The sequence below is a fragment of the Pomacea canaliculata genome, linkage group LG10, assembly GCF_003073045.1.
Source record: "Pomacea canaliculata isolate SZHN2017 linkage group LG10, ASM307304v1, whole genome shotgun sequence".
NCBI classification, from domain to species: domain Eukaryota; kingdom Metazoa; phylum Mollusca; class Gastropoda; order Architaenioglossa; family Ampullariidae; genus Pomacea; species Pomacea canaliculata.
This window is the reverse complement of record NC_037599.1, coordinates 3,121,875-3,140,578: the sequence shown is the minus strand read 5'-3', so window position 1 is coordinate 3,140,578 and position 18,704 is coordinate 3,121,875. Positions and strand designations below refer to the sequence as shown.

General features: G+C 37.1%; 1 protein-coding gene across 7 annotated transcripts in view; it reads left to right on the top strand.

Moving 5' to 3' along the window:
- LOC112574277 (nuclear factor 1 X-type-like) overlaps window positions 1-18,704 on the top strand; it is a 96,052-nt gene that overhangs the window by 54,689 nt on the left and 22,659 nt on the right. For all 7 annotated transcript variants that reach the window (XM_025255245.1, XM_025255247.1, XM_025255250.1 and 4 more), the window contains exons 2-4: window positions 12,319-12,474; window positions 14,461-14,836; window positions 18,625-18,684. In XM_025255245.1, coding sequence (XP_025111030.1) covers window positions 12,319-12,474; window positions 14,461-14,836; window positions 18,625-18,684 — 592 coding nt within the window. The remainder of the gene's footprint in view (window positions 1-12,318; window positions 12,475-14,460; window positions 14,837-18,624; window positions 18,685-18,704) is intronic.

Here is an 18,704-nt window from a genome sequence, read left to right as displayed (position 1 = left end):
TAATATGTTGCAGATTATTTTGGTGACACTTTCAACTTTGGAACATTATAAATAAAGATGAAGCATCTATTATATTTTGTAGGAAAAGTGCTCTGGAAAATAAGACATACATGGCCTTTAAAGCCTAATAAAGATATTGTAGATAATGTATTTGCATGGGACTTCACTAGTGCTCCAGTGTTCAACAATGGTCTTATTTGGAGAGTAGCTTAGAAACATGAACTTCATCAAAAATATGAAAGCTACAAAAGTAAATGTGCAGATTAATGTCTTTCATGTAAAATTAATCAACACTGTTAATATAGATAGAAATATATCTGTGTTATTAATCAGTGTTCCAAATTGAACAAAATCTGTCTAGTAGATAAGAAATTGCAGCTGTTTTAAAGTTCATTACCTTGAAATTTCTCTTTCTTTCACCCCTTTTTTTCGGGGGTTGGGGGGGTTAATATTTCAAGTTTTATGTCTCACAGTAAATGTCGTACAGGTTTGTAGAAGAAATTAGAGAGTACTACACAGCGTTATCTTTGAAATAAATGTTTTAGGTCTATTTATTAATATAGTCTTTGAAATGGAGTATTTAAAATATTGTGGCTTTATGCAAAATGATCAAGAGTGAAACTTTGAGGTTTTTTTTTTTCAAATTTTGATGTTCTTTGTCAGTATGTCTTTCCGCAAATTAGTTTTTCAGTCACTTGAGCAGAAAGTCATTATTGGTACTTCAGGACTTAAGTTTTCTAGATGCTGTATTTGAGAGCTTCCAACATGTTCCTGCATAGTTGTCATTGTGATGCAAATCACTAGCTTCAAACAACAATATCTCAAAAATCTTCTAGAGATGAAGGCTGAATTTTTGTTTTGTTTTTCTTATATTTTCTCATACTTTCAAGGGAACTTTAAAAAAAAATGCTGATTTTTAGCAACCTAAATTTGTGTGATGGTACTTAATATGTTTATCCATATTAATGTGAATAAACTTGCACTGATATAGTATTTCAATAATGATACCTCATTCAAAAGACGGTGACTAGAATTTGTATTCTGTTCTGTGAGCTTAGGTCTTGCAGATGCCTTTTTTTAAAACCTATGTTTGTTTCAGTTGGTTTTCCATATAAAGTAGAATTCATTAATGTGGGCTACCAGTTTTGTTTTGCTTGCTTCTGAACTTCCATTTCCAACTTTTTTAAAAGTACTGAATTAAAACTGGCATAGGGCAAGTTTTTTTTTGTTAATAGCAGGAGTAGATGATTTAGTCGATGTTGTAGAGTCCTAAGTTTTGACCAAAAGTTCAGGAACATTTACCCAACATGACATAGAGATTTTTAAGTGTAAGTGTTTAAAATCGGTAAACTTTCAAAAATCTGCACATAAAACTATATGTGTAATGGATATTAATATTTTTAGAGGATTATTTAGTGGGCTGCATAAATATATGTGCACCATTTCCAATGATGAAAGTAATTTTACAAATGGGTAATCCATCCCTACTTATGGACACTTTCATGGATGAAATATTATGAAGTCCACCGCAGGTCTAGTGCGACTCAAACTTTTGTTCTAGTGATTGGTTAAATGTCAGCGTGAGAGACTATTTCCCTATTTCTAGGCAAATACCCATCTCTCCCTCTTCCATTTGTCAAGGTACACACCCGAAGACATCACCATGCAGGAAAAGACAAAACAAACATGAAAATTCAAAACACAAATGTCAGCATTGGACATAGATATCTGTATGTTTTGAGAGCTTCAGCCAGTCTGAGATCCAGGACCATGTGTTCATTGGGTACACTTTGGTCCAAGTGTAACATCATGATTTTCACCTCTTTCTGTGCATGGTGATGTCTGTAGCTATTTGGCTTGAGAACAGAATAGGTGAGTCTTGAAAATATCTTTGCACAGAGCATTATCTAATAATTAGAAAGCAAATGCACCGCACTAGACCTTTAAGACTTGTAAATTATGCAACAGTTTTCTTGATGGCACTTAAACAAATGAACTTTTTCCATCTCATTTTGTGAAAGTGTAGTTTGGTTTGAGAAGTATCTTTTTTTTTAACTTGTGGATCTAAGCTTGTGTCCGACAAAAGCTCAAAGATAATTTTGTTCCTGGATGTTTATCAGAAAGCAGAGGAAGAGGTTACTTAAAACAACCAGCTTGTTTACAGGTATGATTTATATTTTACATTGTGTAAATTTTCAGACCTGCTATTTTGGTTGCATAGATTGTAGAAAGTTGATGACAGCAAGGCCTGGTAGGACCTCACCCCTGCAGAGGGTGACATGTTGACTGAGCTAGTGTGGCAGTTTGAATTTGCCTGGTGTCTTTGCTGGCTCCAACAACAAAGCCAGCAGATTCCTGATCATGATCTAAAACATTCACCCCTTCGCGCGCACACACACACAATCTCTCTCTTTATTTTACTCTTTCTTTCACTTTCTCTAACACACACACAAAGGCTTGTATGTTCAGCCCTTACAACCACTTAACCCTTTCCTTGCTTGCATCTGCCTTACTCTGTACTCTGCTTGGTTGTTAGCTGGGAACTAAGTTCAGTAACTGGGCCAGCCAACAGGAATCCCTTGGGTGTGTTTATTAAATAACCCCCATGGCAAATATATTTTTTTAGAAAGTACTCAAGAAATTTATGTGGATTTTTGTGTCAGAAAATTTAGGTATTGGTCATATTTGTACAAACACAATTTGCGGGAGAAACTATGCTATGGGGATTAAGACAGGGTTAGGATAGGGCTTGAGTAACAATAGCATTTACTTTACCTTAAAAACTCATAATTTACTTTGGGACTGAAAGATGAGGTAAAATTTCTTTAAGTTCACTTTGTGTATAAATCATCAGTGGTGTCCTTTAAACAGAGAACCAAAAGCACAAAAATCCGATTGTGTATTTTTTTTCCTTGCACAGGAAAAGAAGGGCTAGTATTAGATACTATCTCAGCAGGTGATCAGAGACAGAAGATAAAAATTCACAGGAGCAGGTTTTAAATATCACTTTTTTGTTATTTGCTTGCTTTCATTCAGAGGTCCAGTAGAATTAGAATTGAGATTTGCTTCCCTGTATTAGGTCTTTCTGAGAGGCAACATTACATTGTGTAGCTTATCTCATAATCTGTCCAACACGATATATCCATTCAGTTCACATGCTTTCTTATCGCTGATGCCTTGATTGATAGTTTTGACAAATTTGATGGTTATCGCCTTTTGTAGTAGGAAAATACATGTACTCTGCACCAGGGATCTGTACTTCACTAGAGTATCTGTCATTCCAGCAGAGAATGTGGGGGAAAGCATCCTTTTAAGTGAGCCTTGAACAATCCAGCTTGGAAGAAAATATGATACCGAAGAATTTAATTATAAATGGGGTTTCAAGGCATGTTTTGGTTTGCAAAACCCATGCTCTTTTAATTTTTAAATAGTACCAAGATTCTCACTTTATTCTACATGATTGTGGAATACACAGTTTGTACTTTCTGTGGGAGTGTTTAAGTGTTTCTGTGGGAGTGTGGGAGAACACATTTGCAAATGCAAATAGAAATGAAAGTGAAAATGTACAGTATTTCTGTTAGGTTTCCCTGGTCCCTATGACAACCAGTGGTAATAGAACAGTGTAACTGATGTCTGTTGGTGCGGGTAAAGGGATGTATTTATGTATGTTTCAGCATGTGCTTATAGTGAACAGATTCAGTTCATACAGTAAGTAATTACATGGACCTGGTTTTCCAAAGAAAGTTACTAATTTAATGGCAGAGTAAAGAAACTTGAATGTTTTTCCTGTTGAAATTTTTTTTTCTGTAGTTTGTTTTATCAGAGGCTGAAATTTATGATTCAGTTGCACAGAAAAATGGTTTTGGTAATGAAATAAGTTGTATTTCTTTACAGCTGTCATTTGTGATAGGGTTGAATGCAATGCTATTAGTAATAGCAGCAGCAATTAGGAGTGGTTTTTATTTTTTATTGTGACAGGCTAATTAAGTTTTGGGGAAAATGTCCCTCTGGAAGAGTATATGCATGAAAAGTTATTAAACACTGTTAATGCCACTCAGCAGCTCGGGTTTCTGTAAGAATTGTCAACATTTAGGTAAGTGGTACCCCAGAATCTGTAGTAATGGCATAACCAGAACTACATGATGTAGACACTGTTTTTAGGATTTGTTGGTGAAATTTGTTCCATGAAATTATATAAGGGAAAGACAGTTTTGCATCTGTGCTTAACACCCTTTCATATATGGTATTGTTTTTATTGTTATAAAGCATACTGATTAGTAATCAACTTCTTTTTTTGTTGTACATGGTTCATATACTCAAGGGGAAAAAAACCAAGAATATGCTTAATCAGTTTTTCTTATACCTGATTCTGCTTTGTGCCAGTGCACAGAACATACTAGTCTTTTCTAAGTTGCATGTTGAAATTAGGTGCAACCCCTGTGCTAGTGGCTAGAAAAATGGGGAAAAATATACAGTCATAGAGAACAGAACCTGGAAGTGTAAAGTTGTTGCTGTAATCTATGTCCTCACACAGTAAAGATAAAGGCTAAATAACAGTTTTTTTTTTTTTAAATCTTGGAAGTGTTGAGTCGGATGTTTACATGGTTGTAGCATACTTAATTTTGTTTCCCATTTTCAGAGTAGGCTATGGTCTGGTTACAAAACATGCTTTATATTCATATTCTGCATTCCAGAAAATTGTGTTTGTCAAAAGCTCAGAATATTTAAGCCTTAACCTTATGCAAACACCCCTTTTATTTTATTCTGCCTCATATTAGTCCACTTAATATTTCATTATTATCAGAAGAAATAAAATATTCTCAGGAGTAGGCTGTGACCCAGATCACAAGTTATACTCTGTTGGCCTTCTGTGGCCATTTATTGGCTGACCCACCGATAGCTGTAGACAGCAAAAGTTTTTCGTGGAAGTGGGTAATGCTGTAGCTGGACTGAAGTGTCCACTGCAAGTTATTTTCTGTACCTCAACACAGAGAGAAGCCAGACCTAATCAGGAGTATTGATTATGGCTCCAAGGGTGTTGGAGTTACTGCATTGTTAGGCGGTCAGTGGCTCTGCAGACAGCAGGGCAGCCCTAAAGATTAGGTCCTGGCTTTGGGTAAAAGTAAGGCGGCGGCTTCTGCTGCAGAAGTTTTTTGGACATAAGTGCAACTTGTAGTACTCTGTTCTTTACTGCTTGTAAGCATGTATGCTAATCTTTGTGTTGAGAGAGACTGTGTGTGTGTTGGGGGTAGGGATGGGAGAAGGGCCTTTACTTCCTTTGCAGATTTAATCAGTTTTTCAACATTTGTATTGAACTTCCACATGATGAAAAATTGCTTAAAAGGTAAAGGTGTATTGAGGCCGACGGGAAATAAATTTTGTATCTGAAGTGAGTGTAAAAGAAGAATATTTAGAACAAATGAGCTCAAAAGCAGGGTGGTATAGGTCTCTGGTATTAAACTGTTGTTATCAGTTCTCTATCTTCCCCTCTTTTCCTTTGGAAGAAGAACTCAGGAAAGTTGGAAGACTTGGTTGTTAGGAAGTGCTGTTAACACTAATTGGACATAGGTATCTTTCATCTGTCAGGTGGAAGTTTAATTATGCAACTGAGCAAATCTCTAGGGAAAAGTGCAAGCTTGATGAAGCATCATTGCTTTTCCTGGCTGGTATTTGGTCCTGCTAAAGTCGTTTTGTTGATAACATCATTACATCTATGAAGAGAATGATACCTAGTTTGAGAAGTGATATTACTTTAAGCCATTGATGTCTTTGTGTGTGTGTGTGCCCGCCCATGCAGAATTGCATAAAACCAACTTGCGAAGAGTGGGTAGGCAGAAAACATAGACCTACAAAACTGCTAAAACTTTCTGCACGGAGGAGTCAATCCTTTTGTCTCTGGCAGCCATATGCAGACAGCCTTAGCTTTTGCCACTTGTTGCTCAGTTACCATTGGGAGTTGGACAGGAATCTAGCTACAGACAGCTGCAGCACAGCTGACTGGCAAGTTTTACTGAATTGTTTGAGGGGTTGGAAGGAGGGTGTCGGTCTGGTTCCATGAGTAAGACTACATTGTAGTGGACTTTTTGGGGTTCAGTGGAGGGTGGTGGCTACTAATAAAATTGTTTTTAAAGTAAGGTAGTAAGAGAGGTAGTATTTCTTAGGGTGTGTCTAGTACTAAGTCACGGAACCTTTGTAGGCACTGGGTCGCTGTCATGCTGCATGCAGTCAACTTTGCACCAACTCTGTTGGTACATGATAGTTTTGACAGTACCACAGTTTACTTTTCAAGTCACTAGTTTTTAAAGAAACAAATTAAGAGACATTAAGCGTTATAATTTTGTAAATGATTTTTTTTGTGTGTCAGGGCTTTAGGAATTGTTTTTTTGAGGACCGTAGAAAAATGGAGAATGAAAACAGACATTTTGTACAAGTTTTGTAAGTCACGCAGTGGGGTGGGTAAACATATCTGCATACCTATTACTGCCTGATGATAAGGTGTTATACTTTGTTTCCCAATTAGACAACAACAGTTTAAGGTTTGCATGGCATGGATATATAAGGAGCTGAAACTTTAGAAAATATTTTTTTTAATACCCTGCGGTATGTAGTCCATGTAAATGAGGAGGCCACAGGGAGTACAGAATCATGTTCTGAATCAGCTGTTTGGGAATTTTTGTCTAGACCTGAAAATTCAAATGTGATATCCACTGTAGACTCTTCTGTTCAAAAAGGGGACAGAAAAAAAGTTGTAAAGTAAGGAAGAGCTGAAATTTTATTCAAATTGAGGGAAAATTAAAATAACTTAAGATAGTACTGTATTGTGCATAATGCTTGTGGATCACTCAAACAAGGGAGTGATTATCATGTTTTATATATCCTAGTCCCACCAAGACAACTGCTAGACTAGTAGTCTCAGATGAGGAGAGAATTTATTGATCTTGGACACACATTTCTCATGGTGGCCTTTTCCCCTAGGGCACATAGATGTTCAATGAACAGCTTAATTGTTTTGCTACAGTGTTGGGGTATGTGGTCCCCAAATACTTTATGTTATTATGATTTATTTTGAAGTGCTTTCTTTTTGAAAGAATATATAGCATTCCAGCCAGTAGGCTCAGATGGATGTTGATGGTTCTTGCATTGTTTTCTCTGGTCTGTAGATAGACAGTTTCTTGAGCTCACAGACATATCTCCAGAGGCAGTCACTGGTATGCATAACTTCATGCAAGTACATGATATATTGCTGCTAGAGCATTGTTCGTCTGCCGAGAGTTTATGAGAAACTAGCAGGGCATTGGTATCATATTGGTAATATTGTCTTGATTAGTCATAAAAATAGTCATCATTTCTTAACTTGTCAATTTAGTCGGTGATTTAAAGAAATGAAAGAACAATGAATGGGCTGGTTTAGTTCCCTGAAGGTCTAATACACTCTCTCTTTTTATGGAGCGTTGTACTGGCAGTTGTCAAGCTTGTCTCTGCCAGTCCTCTGCTGAAGCTATAGCTCTTCAACTTTCAGAATCAATATTGCAGTGCAAACACATTTACATTTACAATCCCCCTTCCCCCAGTCTCATTACAAAGTGATTTACTCATTCATTGGGAACTACCTATTAGCTGTACTTTTATTTGCCTGTAACTGTCAAAATATGTAAAATGAAAAGGTAATTCGTGATAGATAAAATAGGGTGTTAGTAATTCTTGTCTTTGTGTCAGATCCAGTAGTACAGTTGAACAGCAATTATCCAGTTTAATGACCGGCGCCCGTCATCCAAATAATCAAAAATCCGTATGATCATTTGGAGTTTGTGAAGTGTTAGAATGATTTTAAAATTTGAAAACGCTTCCTGCTCAAGAAAGAAAACTTAAGCTGTGACACATGTAAAGTATTTTCCTGTAGTTGGAATTCTTGGCGGTGAAATCTTGGCAGTCTCGTGATGTCTAGCATTCTTTTTTATTTAAGGTGATCCTGGATAACCGAATGCACGGTTAATTGAAGACATGATAGTCAAGGTTCCACCACATTGCTAAAATACTAAAATGTAAACATTAATAAATATTAAAATTATGTTTGTCAAGGAAAGTTTACTATTGAAAGTTTACACTATTGAAATAGCAGCATGTGGTCTGAAAGAACACCAGCTTAGAAGAATCAGATAAAAAGAAAACCACAAAGCAAGGTCAGAGTTGAACCATTAGTGGCTTGGTTTTGAAATGTTAGATCAAGTGTTTGGGGATAATGAGTGCTTAAGTGCATTTGAATTTTGTTTTAGGCAGAAAATAAGTAGAGGCTAGCTTAAGTCTCTGCCACATGGTCCATTTTCACTAACAAAACATTGAGCAGTTTTCTTTATTTTTCTGTCATTAAATTGGAAGTTTTGCTTGTGCTCGGTGTTTTCAAATGTTAATAAATTATCCACATTTTAAAATGTCATTAAATGTTGACACTTTGCAAGCTGATTTCACTATAAAAAAAACTTGATGCAGAAATTGTAAGCCTTTACAAATGTGCATGAATAAAGGTCATGGAAGAATTTAAGATGAACCCTTCTTATGTCTTGAAACAGCCTGTATTTCTTTGCTAATGGAGGAATGGAGTGTCATGCAAGGAAGCTGAACATCAAAATGCAGTTTATTGAAGTGTGAACATGCATTTTGCACAGTGCACTTTATGTGATAGAATTAAATGCATTATTTATGGAAGCAGGCTTTCAAAGACATTTTAGGAAAGTACCTGTGTTCCTTCATACCAGTCCGTTTAAACTTTTTAAAAAAAATTATACCTTCTGGAAATTTAATCGTTTTGTTCTGTTCTTGCTGAACCTTGCTGGCAGTATATCCTTCTCTTGGAAAAAGAAAGAGTAACATTGAAAGGGATCACTGTTCGCATACAGATTGACTTATAAACTTTAGAAAGTTAAAGTGTTTAGTCAAGACTCTTCTTGCCTGGTCATTTGAGTAACTGGAGGGAAGTAACAGTTAATCTGTAACCCAACAACACTGTGGTACATTATTGTAGTGACTTATGACAGCAATATTATCAAGCTCAGATGAGCAAGAGATCAGGAAGAGGGATTGTACAACTAGACAGACAAGAGGTAACTAGCCCCTGATGTTGTTGACCCACAATGATATCTTCATCAGCCTTGTCCCAGTTGTCTTTTGTACTCAGCAGATGGTCACTCTGAGCTGGCACCCCACTTATAAGGTCAGACTCAGATTCCATTTGCATGTATGTCTGCAGGAACCAGGAAAGACACCTATTTTATGGCTACTACTTTTGCAGCTTGTATCAGTGGGTCTGAATTTGGGCAGAAGCTGTCTCTGGACATTTAGTTTTACAGAAGTGGGCTGCCTTTGGTTGATTATTCAGTTTGCTAGTTTTTGAGATTTGTTTTATTGACCTTTAATAATTTTCTGTTTGTTGATTTTAAATTATTAATTTTGAATGCCTCATAGTTTTGCAGCTTTTTATATATATTATTTCTATATTTATTTGTTTACTTTTCATCTCTCTGTAGAAGTCATCTTCAGGAAAGCCAAAATTTTAGTAGTTCAAAAATTTGTGGTGAATTCAGTGTGGTGGTTTTAGTCAGTCTCATCAGCTAACATAAAATGAAGCATTGTGTGTTGCCCATGTGTGTCTCTTGAGGAAAGCTTTTAATTACACTTTCTGAAAAGTTCTTTTACTTATTCGAAAGATGACTATGGATGTGTTGTCCTTAGTTCTGTGTCTTACACTTACCACACATTTTAAAGATCTTAAAGAGAGAAGTGGGCTCAGATAAAAAGCCAGATTCTACACATCTGCTACTCTGTATTCACCATGATCATTGTAGGATGTCAGCTTGCTAAGGGGAACATAAAAGTTTGTTGCAACCACAGGGACTGTCATAAATTACTTAATAGTCCTATACAAAGAAGGGTTCTTCTCTTTATTCTCAGTTATTGAGCAGTTGGTTGTTGTGTTTTTAGGGTATGCTACTGTCTAAACAAGTGTCACACAGAGAGAAATTATGTGTTAGAAGCAAAATCTGGACCTTCAGTCTCTATTTCTGGGCAAGTGGTTTACTGCTGTTCATGTTGAAGGTCATTTAGTTTATTAATATTGTGCTATCAGTGTGTGCTGCCTCTTCACCTGGTTGACATCATGCATTTGAGGACTTTAACAAGACTAAAATTGAAATTTCCAGGTGCCCTTGTGATTCATCTTGTTTTGAATATTTGGTCATAGGATGGTGTAGCTGCTATAAAGTATACTGTAAGGAAGTTCACCAGATTGATACATTTATCAGACACAGTCAAATTGTCAGTGACCACATCCTTGTCTCTGCTCTTAGGATGTGTGATTTTATCTCTTCATTGTGTTCCTTTATCATGAAGTAAATTTGTTGCTTAGGTAACAGAATTCTAAACAGCGTGGAACAGACACATCTATAGCCACTGTTTAAATTCTAACAATGCACTTCTCAGCTTTGAGGGAAACTAGTTCCAAACAGCTGGGACAACAAAGGCACATGTATCAAAAGATTTTAAATTCATACTAGAGACAGCAACTTTTCTCTTGAGGATTGAAGTCACCAAGAGGATGGTAGGTGGACAGAGATTTTGGAAGTGTTCCTTCGAAGTGGTGAAAAGCTAGAGTTGCCATCTCGTATTATACATAAAACTTCACTGGCAGTTGTTGAAGTTCACTGAGCAAAGGTGTAAAATGCTCATGCTTTGATTTCTAGAAGACAAGGCACGTGGCACTTTTTGGACTTAGTGAGTTGATGGTTTGGCCATGAGGTAAGCACTAGTCATGTCATGAAGTATTCATTGCAGAGACAGACTAATACTTTCCTAGAGTTGCTGCTAAATGCTCACAGTCTTTGTGGAGTTCTAGAAAAGCTGCATGGCACATGGAACTAACATGTTGTTGTGTAGAAAGTGCTTGGCTAGATGGACACCAAGGTATTTCAAAGAAGTTTTGAACAGTATCTCAACTTTTTCATTGTCAATGAACTCACTGTCACCAAGAGAGATTGATGAACCAGTGTACTTCAAGTTTGTCAGTATTTAAGTTAAGCTTATTGCCAATCATCCAGAGGAGATCACCTGTCATACAATACTAGTCAGTAGCACTGAGGAGATGTGTTGGTTGAATACCTTTTGGACAGTTCAGTTGGTACAGACACCATTGTCTCAAAATCTCCTGTTTCATGTTTATAAGTATTTTCTGTTTCTGTATGTAGAAGGAAATTCAAATCAGTTTTTGAATTTAAGGCAAAAGTTAAGAAACACTTTTTATGAACATCTTAACTTTTGATTGGTTACAAGTGTGGCATCACTATTATGGGATCTTTACTGTAAATCTTAAATCTTTCATCTTTTACTAAATATCAATGCATTTTTTAACATTGGTCCTCTTTCATAGCAGATCTTCCATATGTTATACAAGCGTGGGTTTAATTTCAGTATTTTTTCCGGTGTACTTAAAGAAATTTTTAATTTTTAAAGTACTTCCAGTATTTTTGTTTTTTACATTTCTTTGCCTTTGCCAAGAAATGAGGAATTAAACTGTTTTGTGATGCTGAAGTGTTGTATCATTGATGTGCTGATTTTTTCCCCTTTCTCTACCCTTCATTGAAGTGAATTTACCTTCCGATTTTCATGTGTTTATCCAGAGCATTTGCCAAGTACATATTTGTGTTGGTCCATGTAAACAGCTATTTTAATATGATAGTTCTAGATTTACTTACCTGATGTGATTTCAAGTCATCTATTGTACTTATAAGTCTGTGAAAGAAAAGCCTTGAGAGCAGAGCAACATGCAGACGTATGTGTTTGTTCTTCAAATGCAAGTATTTGGGGGGGAAGTTGCTGTGCCAGCAATGATCTTTTTTTTTCAAAAGGAAGATGCTGGCTTGTAGTCTATTGCACCAGGCAATTCTTCATTTTTAGGTGCTTGTATAGTACCAGACTTACTAAGAGTAAGGCAACTATTCTGAATTTGAAGCAGTGGGTCCTGTCATTATTTTGTCTTTTATATTATTTTCTATTTATTTGACAATTGACATGGAGAACTTAAATGCTAGCTAATTGTTAGAAGGCAGATCTGACATAAATGTTCATTTCTGAAACAATGAGGTCTTTTACACTTCTGCCTAGACTAAGAACTAACCATCTGTGCAATGGCATTTGTCCCAACAAATACATCTTACAACCCTCCCCCCCTCACTTTCCTATTCCTTGTAAATAGAACGTGTAACATTTCAGTTCTGTTTGAAGTAAGTCTCAAGTTCACCAGGTTATCACATGTGTCACTGCATGTTGCAGGATGAATTTCATCCATTTATCGAGGCACTTCTGCCTCATGTCAAGGCCTTCTCCTACACATGGTTCAACCTGCAGGCTGCCAAACGCAAATATTTCAAGAAACATGAGAAGCGCATGTCCATGGAAGAAGAACGCAGGGTCAAAGAAGAATTACAGGTAAGCAGATGCCACTTGCTAAGTAGAAGACATATCCTGTCTCCCTTGTTCAATGCTTGATACAGAGTGGTGGTAACAGCAAGATATATTTTAATGATGATCACTTGTTTGAATTTTCTTTCGTCATCTTTCTGGCTGGGGTTGGGAGGGAAATGCAATTATGGATCAGGCCAGTGCAGAGTTCAGAGAGTGTATTACATGCAGTGGGAAATGTTACATGTTGATTGATGCTTCAGGTCATCAGTTGATGTCTGTGATGGGATGTATGAGTAATATGAAACTTTTTTTTTTGGCTGGGGGATGGAGGAGAGACATATTCTGTGCATAGTGCAGAAAGAGGCAGTAATTTGTTAGATTTTGATACTTATATATAGGCTTAAACTTAACACAGTTTCCTGTTACTTGAAACTACTTAGGGTAATACATTTACCTCCAGATTCTCATTTGAGCCTAGGGAACCTTCAAAAATAATTTAGGATTTGAAATGCTGCAGCCTTGAAACTCAGATTTTAGAAGCAGACAGTTTTATTCTGTAAGCAGGTCTGGGCATTTGTGAGTTGCTGTTGCACTGCACGAGGGAGGCAGACTAAACAATTATACAAGGATAGGTGAGGTGGGAATAAGAGGCAGCCCTCAGGAATGCTAAAGAAGCATAGAAAGTGATGGTGGTGTCGGGCCAGCTGCTCCCAGCTGCTTGGTCAGGGTGTAGTGCATGTGTGTACAGGGAATACCCTCTGCTGGCAGATAGGATCAGAAGGATGCACTAAGCGAGCATGCCTTGGATCCATTGTGCTGCTGTCTTCTACTTCTTTTTTTTTTTGTTGGTTTTTTTCTGTCATGGCTTATCTCATTGCTCAGGAAGCCCATAGCGGCAGCAGTCAGCACTGAGGCGGCAGTATCCTGATACTTTTAATGTGTTTCTGTTTAGAAGGGAGAAGGGAGAGGGGAACTGTTTCATGGAAATGGTCCGATGGGAAAGAGAATTGGGAGAGCTTGGCTAGTATGTGTATGAAACACAAGCACCCTTGTTGAGAGAATTTGCTAGAGTGCTGGCAGATTTCTCGAATTTTCTTGATGTGTTGGCTTGTAATATATAAAGCCACATTTGTAATGTGGGAAGACATTTTTGTTCCTTATTGGCAGTGATCATGCTGCTGTTAGAATGAATTTGCAACAGTATCACACACTTAACGGTATTTGCTATTATGCGTTGTGTTCAGTTTTTTTAATGTGGAATATTCTTAATAAGAATAAGATTGAATTCTGGAGATGATGTTACACAATATTAGATCTTTTTTCATGAAGCTTGGAGGATAGTTTTGTTTAAAGACTATTGAAACCTGAGTCTTTGCTTAAAGAGTGTTTGATCTTTTTCGAAAATATGATTTTCGCTTGAGCCCATAACCCAGTAGTTGATTTGTTTTTATTTGCTTTGTTGCATTTTTCATTTATTTACACTTTTTTGAAGCTATTAGGTGTGTAAATTTCAAACTAACAAATGTTACATGTGATGTGTAGAATTAAAGTGCACATACTATATTTGATGTAAACGTTGGTGAATACTCTTCTCCCGTGGAGATACAGAAAGAAATGCTTACAGTAAGTCCTCACTTAATGTTGATGAATGGGTTGGGGGGATCCTTGCTGCGCCAGGAGCACCTCCTGTGTGGAGTTTGCTTATCTTTCCCATATCTGCCTGGATTTTTTCAGGGTGCTCCAGTTTCTTCCAGGATGCTTTGGGTCTTAATTTAGAAGTTTGGTGATGTTTTTTTTTTCCAACAAGAAATGTACCATAGGAACTTAGTGTTTGTTTATACTTAGCCTTTTATAGCCTGTGGTAGAACTGGTCTCATTATACATTGTTTTTTTAAAGTTGCAGTTTTCAAAAATCTATAGACATGATAAGTTAGAAATTACTCTATTTGTATTTATTGTATGCTGAATTTGTTTATAAATTCTCAAGAAAATTCTGTGCTTTCTCTGTAGAATGAGAAGGCGGAGGTAAAGCAGAAGTGGGCCTCGCGGCTTTTAGCAAAACTACGCAAGGACATCACCCAAGAGTGTCGAGAAGACTTTGTGCTCAGCATCACTGGTAAGGGTCCTCCAGTGTGTGTGCTCAGCAACCCTGACCAGAAGGGAAAAATGCGACGCATTGACTGTCTACGCCAGGCAGACAAGGTGTGGCGTCTGGACCTGGTCATGGTCATTCTTTTCAAGGCCATCCCTTTGGAGAGCACAGACGGTGAGCGCCTGGAGAAGGCCCGTAGCTGTGTCCACCCAAACCTATGTGTGAACCCACATCACATTAGTGTGTCTGTGCGGGAACTGGATCTCTACCTGGCCAACTTTATTCACAGCTATGGTGAGTCCTGTTCTTCTGTGGTCTTGAAGGTCTAGTAGGTTTTTGTTTCCTGTGTAATGACTTAACACAGCTCAATGCAAGATACTATTTCCCACATTCTGTTTCAACACTCCACCCTAATTTCTACCTTCCATTCTTGATACACACCTGCTAACATTAGAAGCACAGAAAGAGGTTCAGTGACACCTGATTAAAGGTACCATAATAAATATACCCATGATGTATGTGACTTTCTGTGCATAATGTCTGTAAACCTACATCTTTAGAATGGAAGGGGGAATTCATGCAGATTTTGGAAAATACAATCTTGCAATAAGCTTTATCTGGTCATTAGAAAACAAAATTCATTCACTAGACCTTTAACCTGTTCTAAAGGCACCATATAGCTGACACAAATGTTATAAACAATGAAAGGGTCTTTAAGATTTGAAGCAGGTTGTTTTCTTCATAGGTTACTTTGTATGAAGATAATACCTTTAGATAGATGTATGTGCCATCTTATACCAACCTAAGGATTGTAGAAATTGCAGCGAACAGAACATGGCAATTATAAAATTATTAAAACCTATTGTTTGTTTGCATATCCTAACTGATAGAAATTAGGATGGATATGATATCAGTGCTTTCAGCTCAGTACTGTCAGAATTTGTGTACATGTTTTGTATGACTAAAGCATACAGTGTAATCATTCTGTCCTTTACAGCCAATCTTCATCTGTTGAAATCGATATTTATTAATCCAGTAAGGTTAAATTCTTAGTGGCAAAAGTCTGCTTTACCATTTTATTATCTAGAAAAGAAAGCTTGAAAATAGTGAGAAGTCTGCGTTCAGCGAAAGTTCACTGGTATTATATAATTTCTAAAATGAGTAAGGAAGAACTACATGGGTGAATGGATCAGTGGAATAGTATGGTACAGAAGGATTTAATCAATCTTTATTGTCTGTACCAGGCATAGAGATTTTTCTTTTGCTCACAAAAATAATTTATACATATAAACATTAACATAATGTGTATATATATATATACCCATATAACGACATTTAACACACACACACACCTATACCCTCTCACACATACACATGATCTTCATCCAATGAACCAACATCTTTCTCATCTCCAGATATGATCCTATCGAGGATCAATGAGGCACTATCAATCTTCAAATATGTGAGTGGTGATGAAAGTGAAAAATGATCAAATTGGAAAATGATTCCTATCCTTGCGACAGCTTTGACAGTGGTGGTAGGGGAGGTAATAAAAAACGTGACACCCGAGTTGGACAGTCACTTTGTCCAGGTTGAAGTTAATGTAGAAGTTACTTACATGTTGGATTCTCTCTGTGATGGCCTCTGTTAATAGCATTATCACTAATGTGATGTGTTATTCTGCTGGTGCCCTCTGGTGTGATCTATGAGATCGTTTGCTGCTGAATATATCTTGCATAAAGCATGGGAAAAAGGAAACTGACTCTTGGCTTGAGGTTGAACTTTAATACTTTCATAAGCAAGAAAACTAGTTTTTGCTACCTGTGCCATTCTTAAGGGTGTTTTCAACAATGGCTGCAGGTTGACATAGCTTTCAGAGATACCTTTGAAAATTCATCGCTACATTCACATGTTTCCTTCACAAGACCTTACCATCAGTATAATTTCATAACACTTCTGCCCCTTGGACTAAATATTATGTCCAAAAAATGGCAGTCAGACCTTTTATTTGCTTTGAAAAATGAATTTGAAAGACCATTAGCTTGCTGTAGACCTTTACATCTGATGTCTAATTAAGGACACTACAACAGTTGAAATACTGGCACAGATCACAACAATAAAGATATGCCCACTCTGTCTACAACCAGTTCCAGCTGACTCTCAGCTGATGAGAAATTATCACAAATGGATACCATGTGTGCAGGTGGATGTGTGTACATTAACAAATCTGTGTGCACATATGCACATGTTTTCTGTGTGTGGATGAGAAAGAGTCATAAGCCAAATGCCAGGACTATATACTGTGGCCTACAACTCAATGTATTGGAGAGAAAGAGCGCTAACCTCCTTATGGAAAATCAACTGAGACTTGATTCAGTTTGTGGCATCTGGTGAATTAGAGAACTAAATGTTTTGGATGACAAACAAAGCAGAATTATTTAAGTTTTGAAATACTTTTCATGAGCTTTGATTTTTTTTATAAAAAGAGGCCAGTATTTGATTTTTTAAAAGGCCTGTTAACCACATCATTAACTGTGATTTCAGATCCTTCATTGATAATAAAATATAAAGTTATGGATGCATTAGACCATTACTAAGTAGGCTGCAGCTGTGTATTGCATCTTTTCTGTAAGATGATTATGTGAGTACAGCAGCAGCATAAGAACCATGCATTTATTTATTTAAGAACCATGCATTTATTTATAGCATTTGAATGCTTTTAACAGCTGCATTGAAAACAGAAAGCACTCATTAATGTAGAGACAAACAGTTACATGATGCTTGTTTCTGCTGTTGACACCATACATATTTCCACTCATTTTTGTCAAGGCTTGTAATCTCACAGACTGAACATGTTTATTTTATGAAAATCAAAAGAAATGAATCTTTTTGATGTTAGACCTTTGCCCAGTGCCATGTTCTGGATGTTAGATGAAGGAACTGAATACCTCTTTGAGGCTTACTGCACTCTTCTTGACAGACGTCTAGATAAATTCACCAGGTTTTCTTAGTGCATACACTTTTCTGTGTTTGAATATGTTCTTGAGTATAATTATAGGTGGTGGTCTTCCTGATTTTTTAAACAATCAGTGTATGTTGAAAAGATACTTTAGTTGCAGCATGAAAGTGGTGTTTAAACAGTTTCAAAGTGAGTAGCAAAGGAGATAGTGGAGAGTGGAGAGGGGAGGAAGGTGAGGCAGAGAAGAGAGAAGCCAAAGGGAGAGAAATGAGAACATGGTAGTAGCCCTGTAATTGATCTCAACATAATCTATTGAACTCCTCTTGGACAAGGCCACACCAGGGGCATGGCCTCAGGCTGCCCCAGCGTCTGCAGATCTATAGCCCAAGTCTACATTTCCTTCCCCCTTTCTGGGTGATTGATTTGGGCGTCACTTTAATTTCAGATAATTAGTTCCTATTCCCTGTCCTGGCCTGCTCCAAACCAGCTTCATGAGAATTATTTTGTTTAGCAATGCTGCCACCATCTTTTTCACAAGGTTTTGACAAACAGGTTTCACATTTATCAACACTGCAGCTTTGGCTTTAGTAAAAGGCAGTTTTGTTTGGAGCTTCACACTGGTTTGATGTATAATACATAGCTAGGTTTGCTTTTTAGAACTGGGTAGTGTAGCACTACCCAAGGATGGTACTGCATCATCAGAGGGGTGCAGCTGAACCTGCTGAAATGGCATCTTATTTTGTTCACCTTGACCCCATCTTCTATCCAGCTAACCTTGTTGATGTGTTTTAGCAACAACCTTTAACCATCTTTTAACAACTTTAAGATTAGCTGAATGTTCTCCAAGACCTGATACCTAGTAGATTTTGTTAACCCCCTTCTCTCCTTCTTCAAACTTCCCTAACTACAGAAGAGCCAGACTGGCTGTTCTGAGAGGCGGGAGTGTCGCTAGGGATGTGATCACATGCAGTGTGAATATTTGTGTTGTGAGGGAGGAATTGTTAGGGCTGGTGGGCTAGTCATTGCTAGAGCTTAAGTGAATTGAGACGTGGTTTTTTTTTGCAGGCTATAGTGTAAATTGTTCAGTACTTGAATAGCTCTTTTTCTTTTGTTTTCTTTCTAGTGCCTGATCCCAGAGTGGATTATGCAGACTTGCCTATGAATGGTGACCCTGATATCAAGGGTAAGTTTGAGTCACATGTA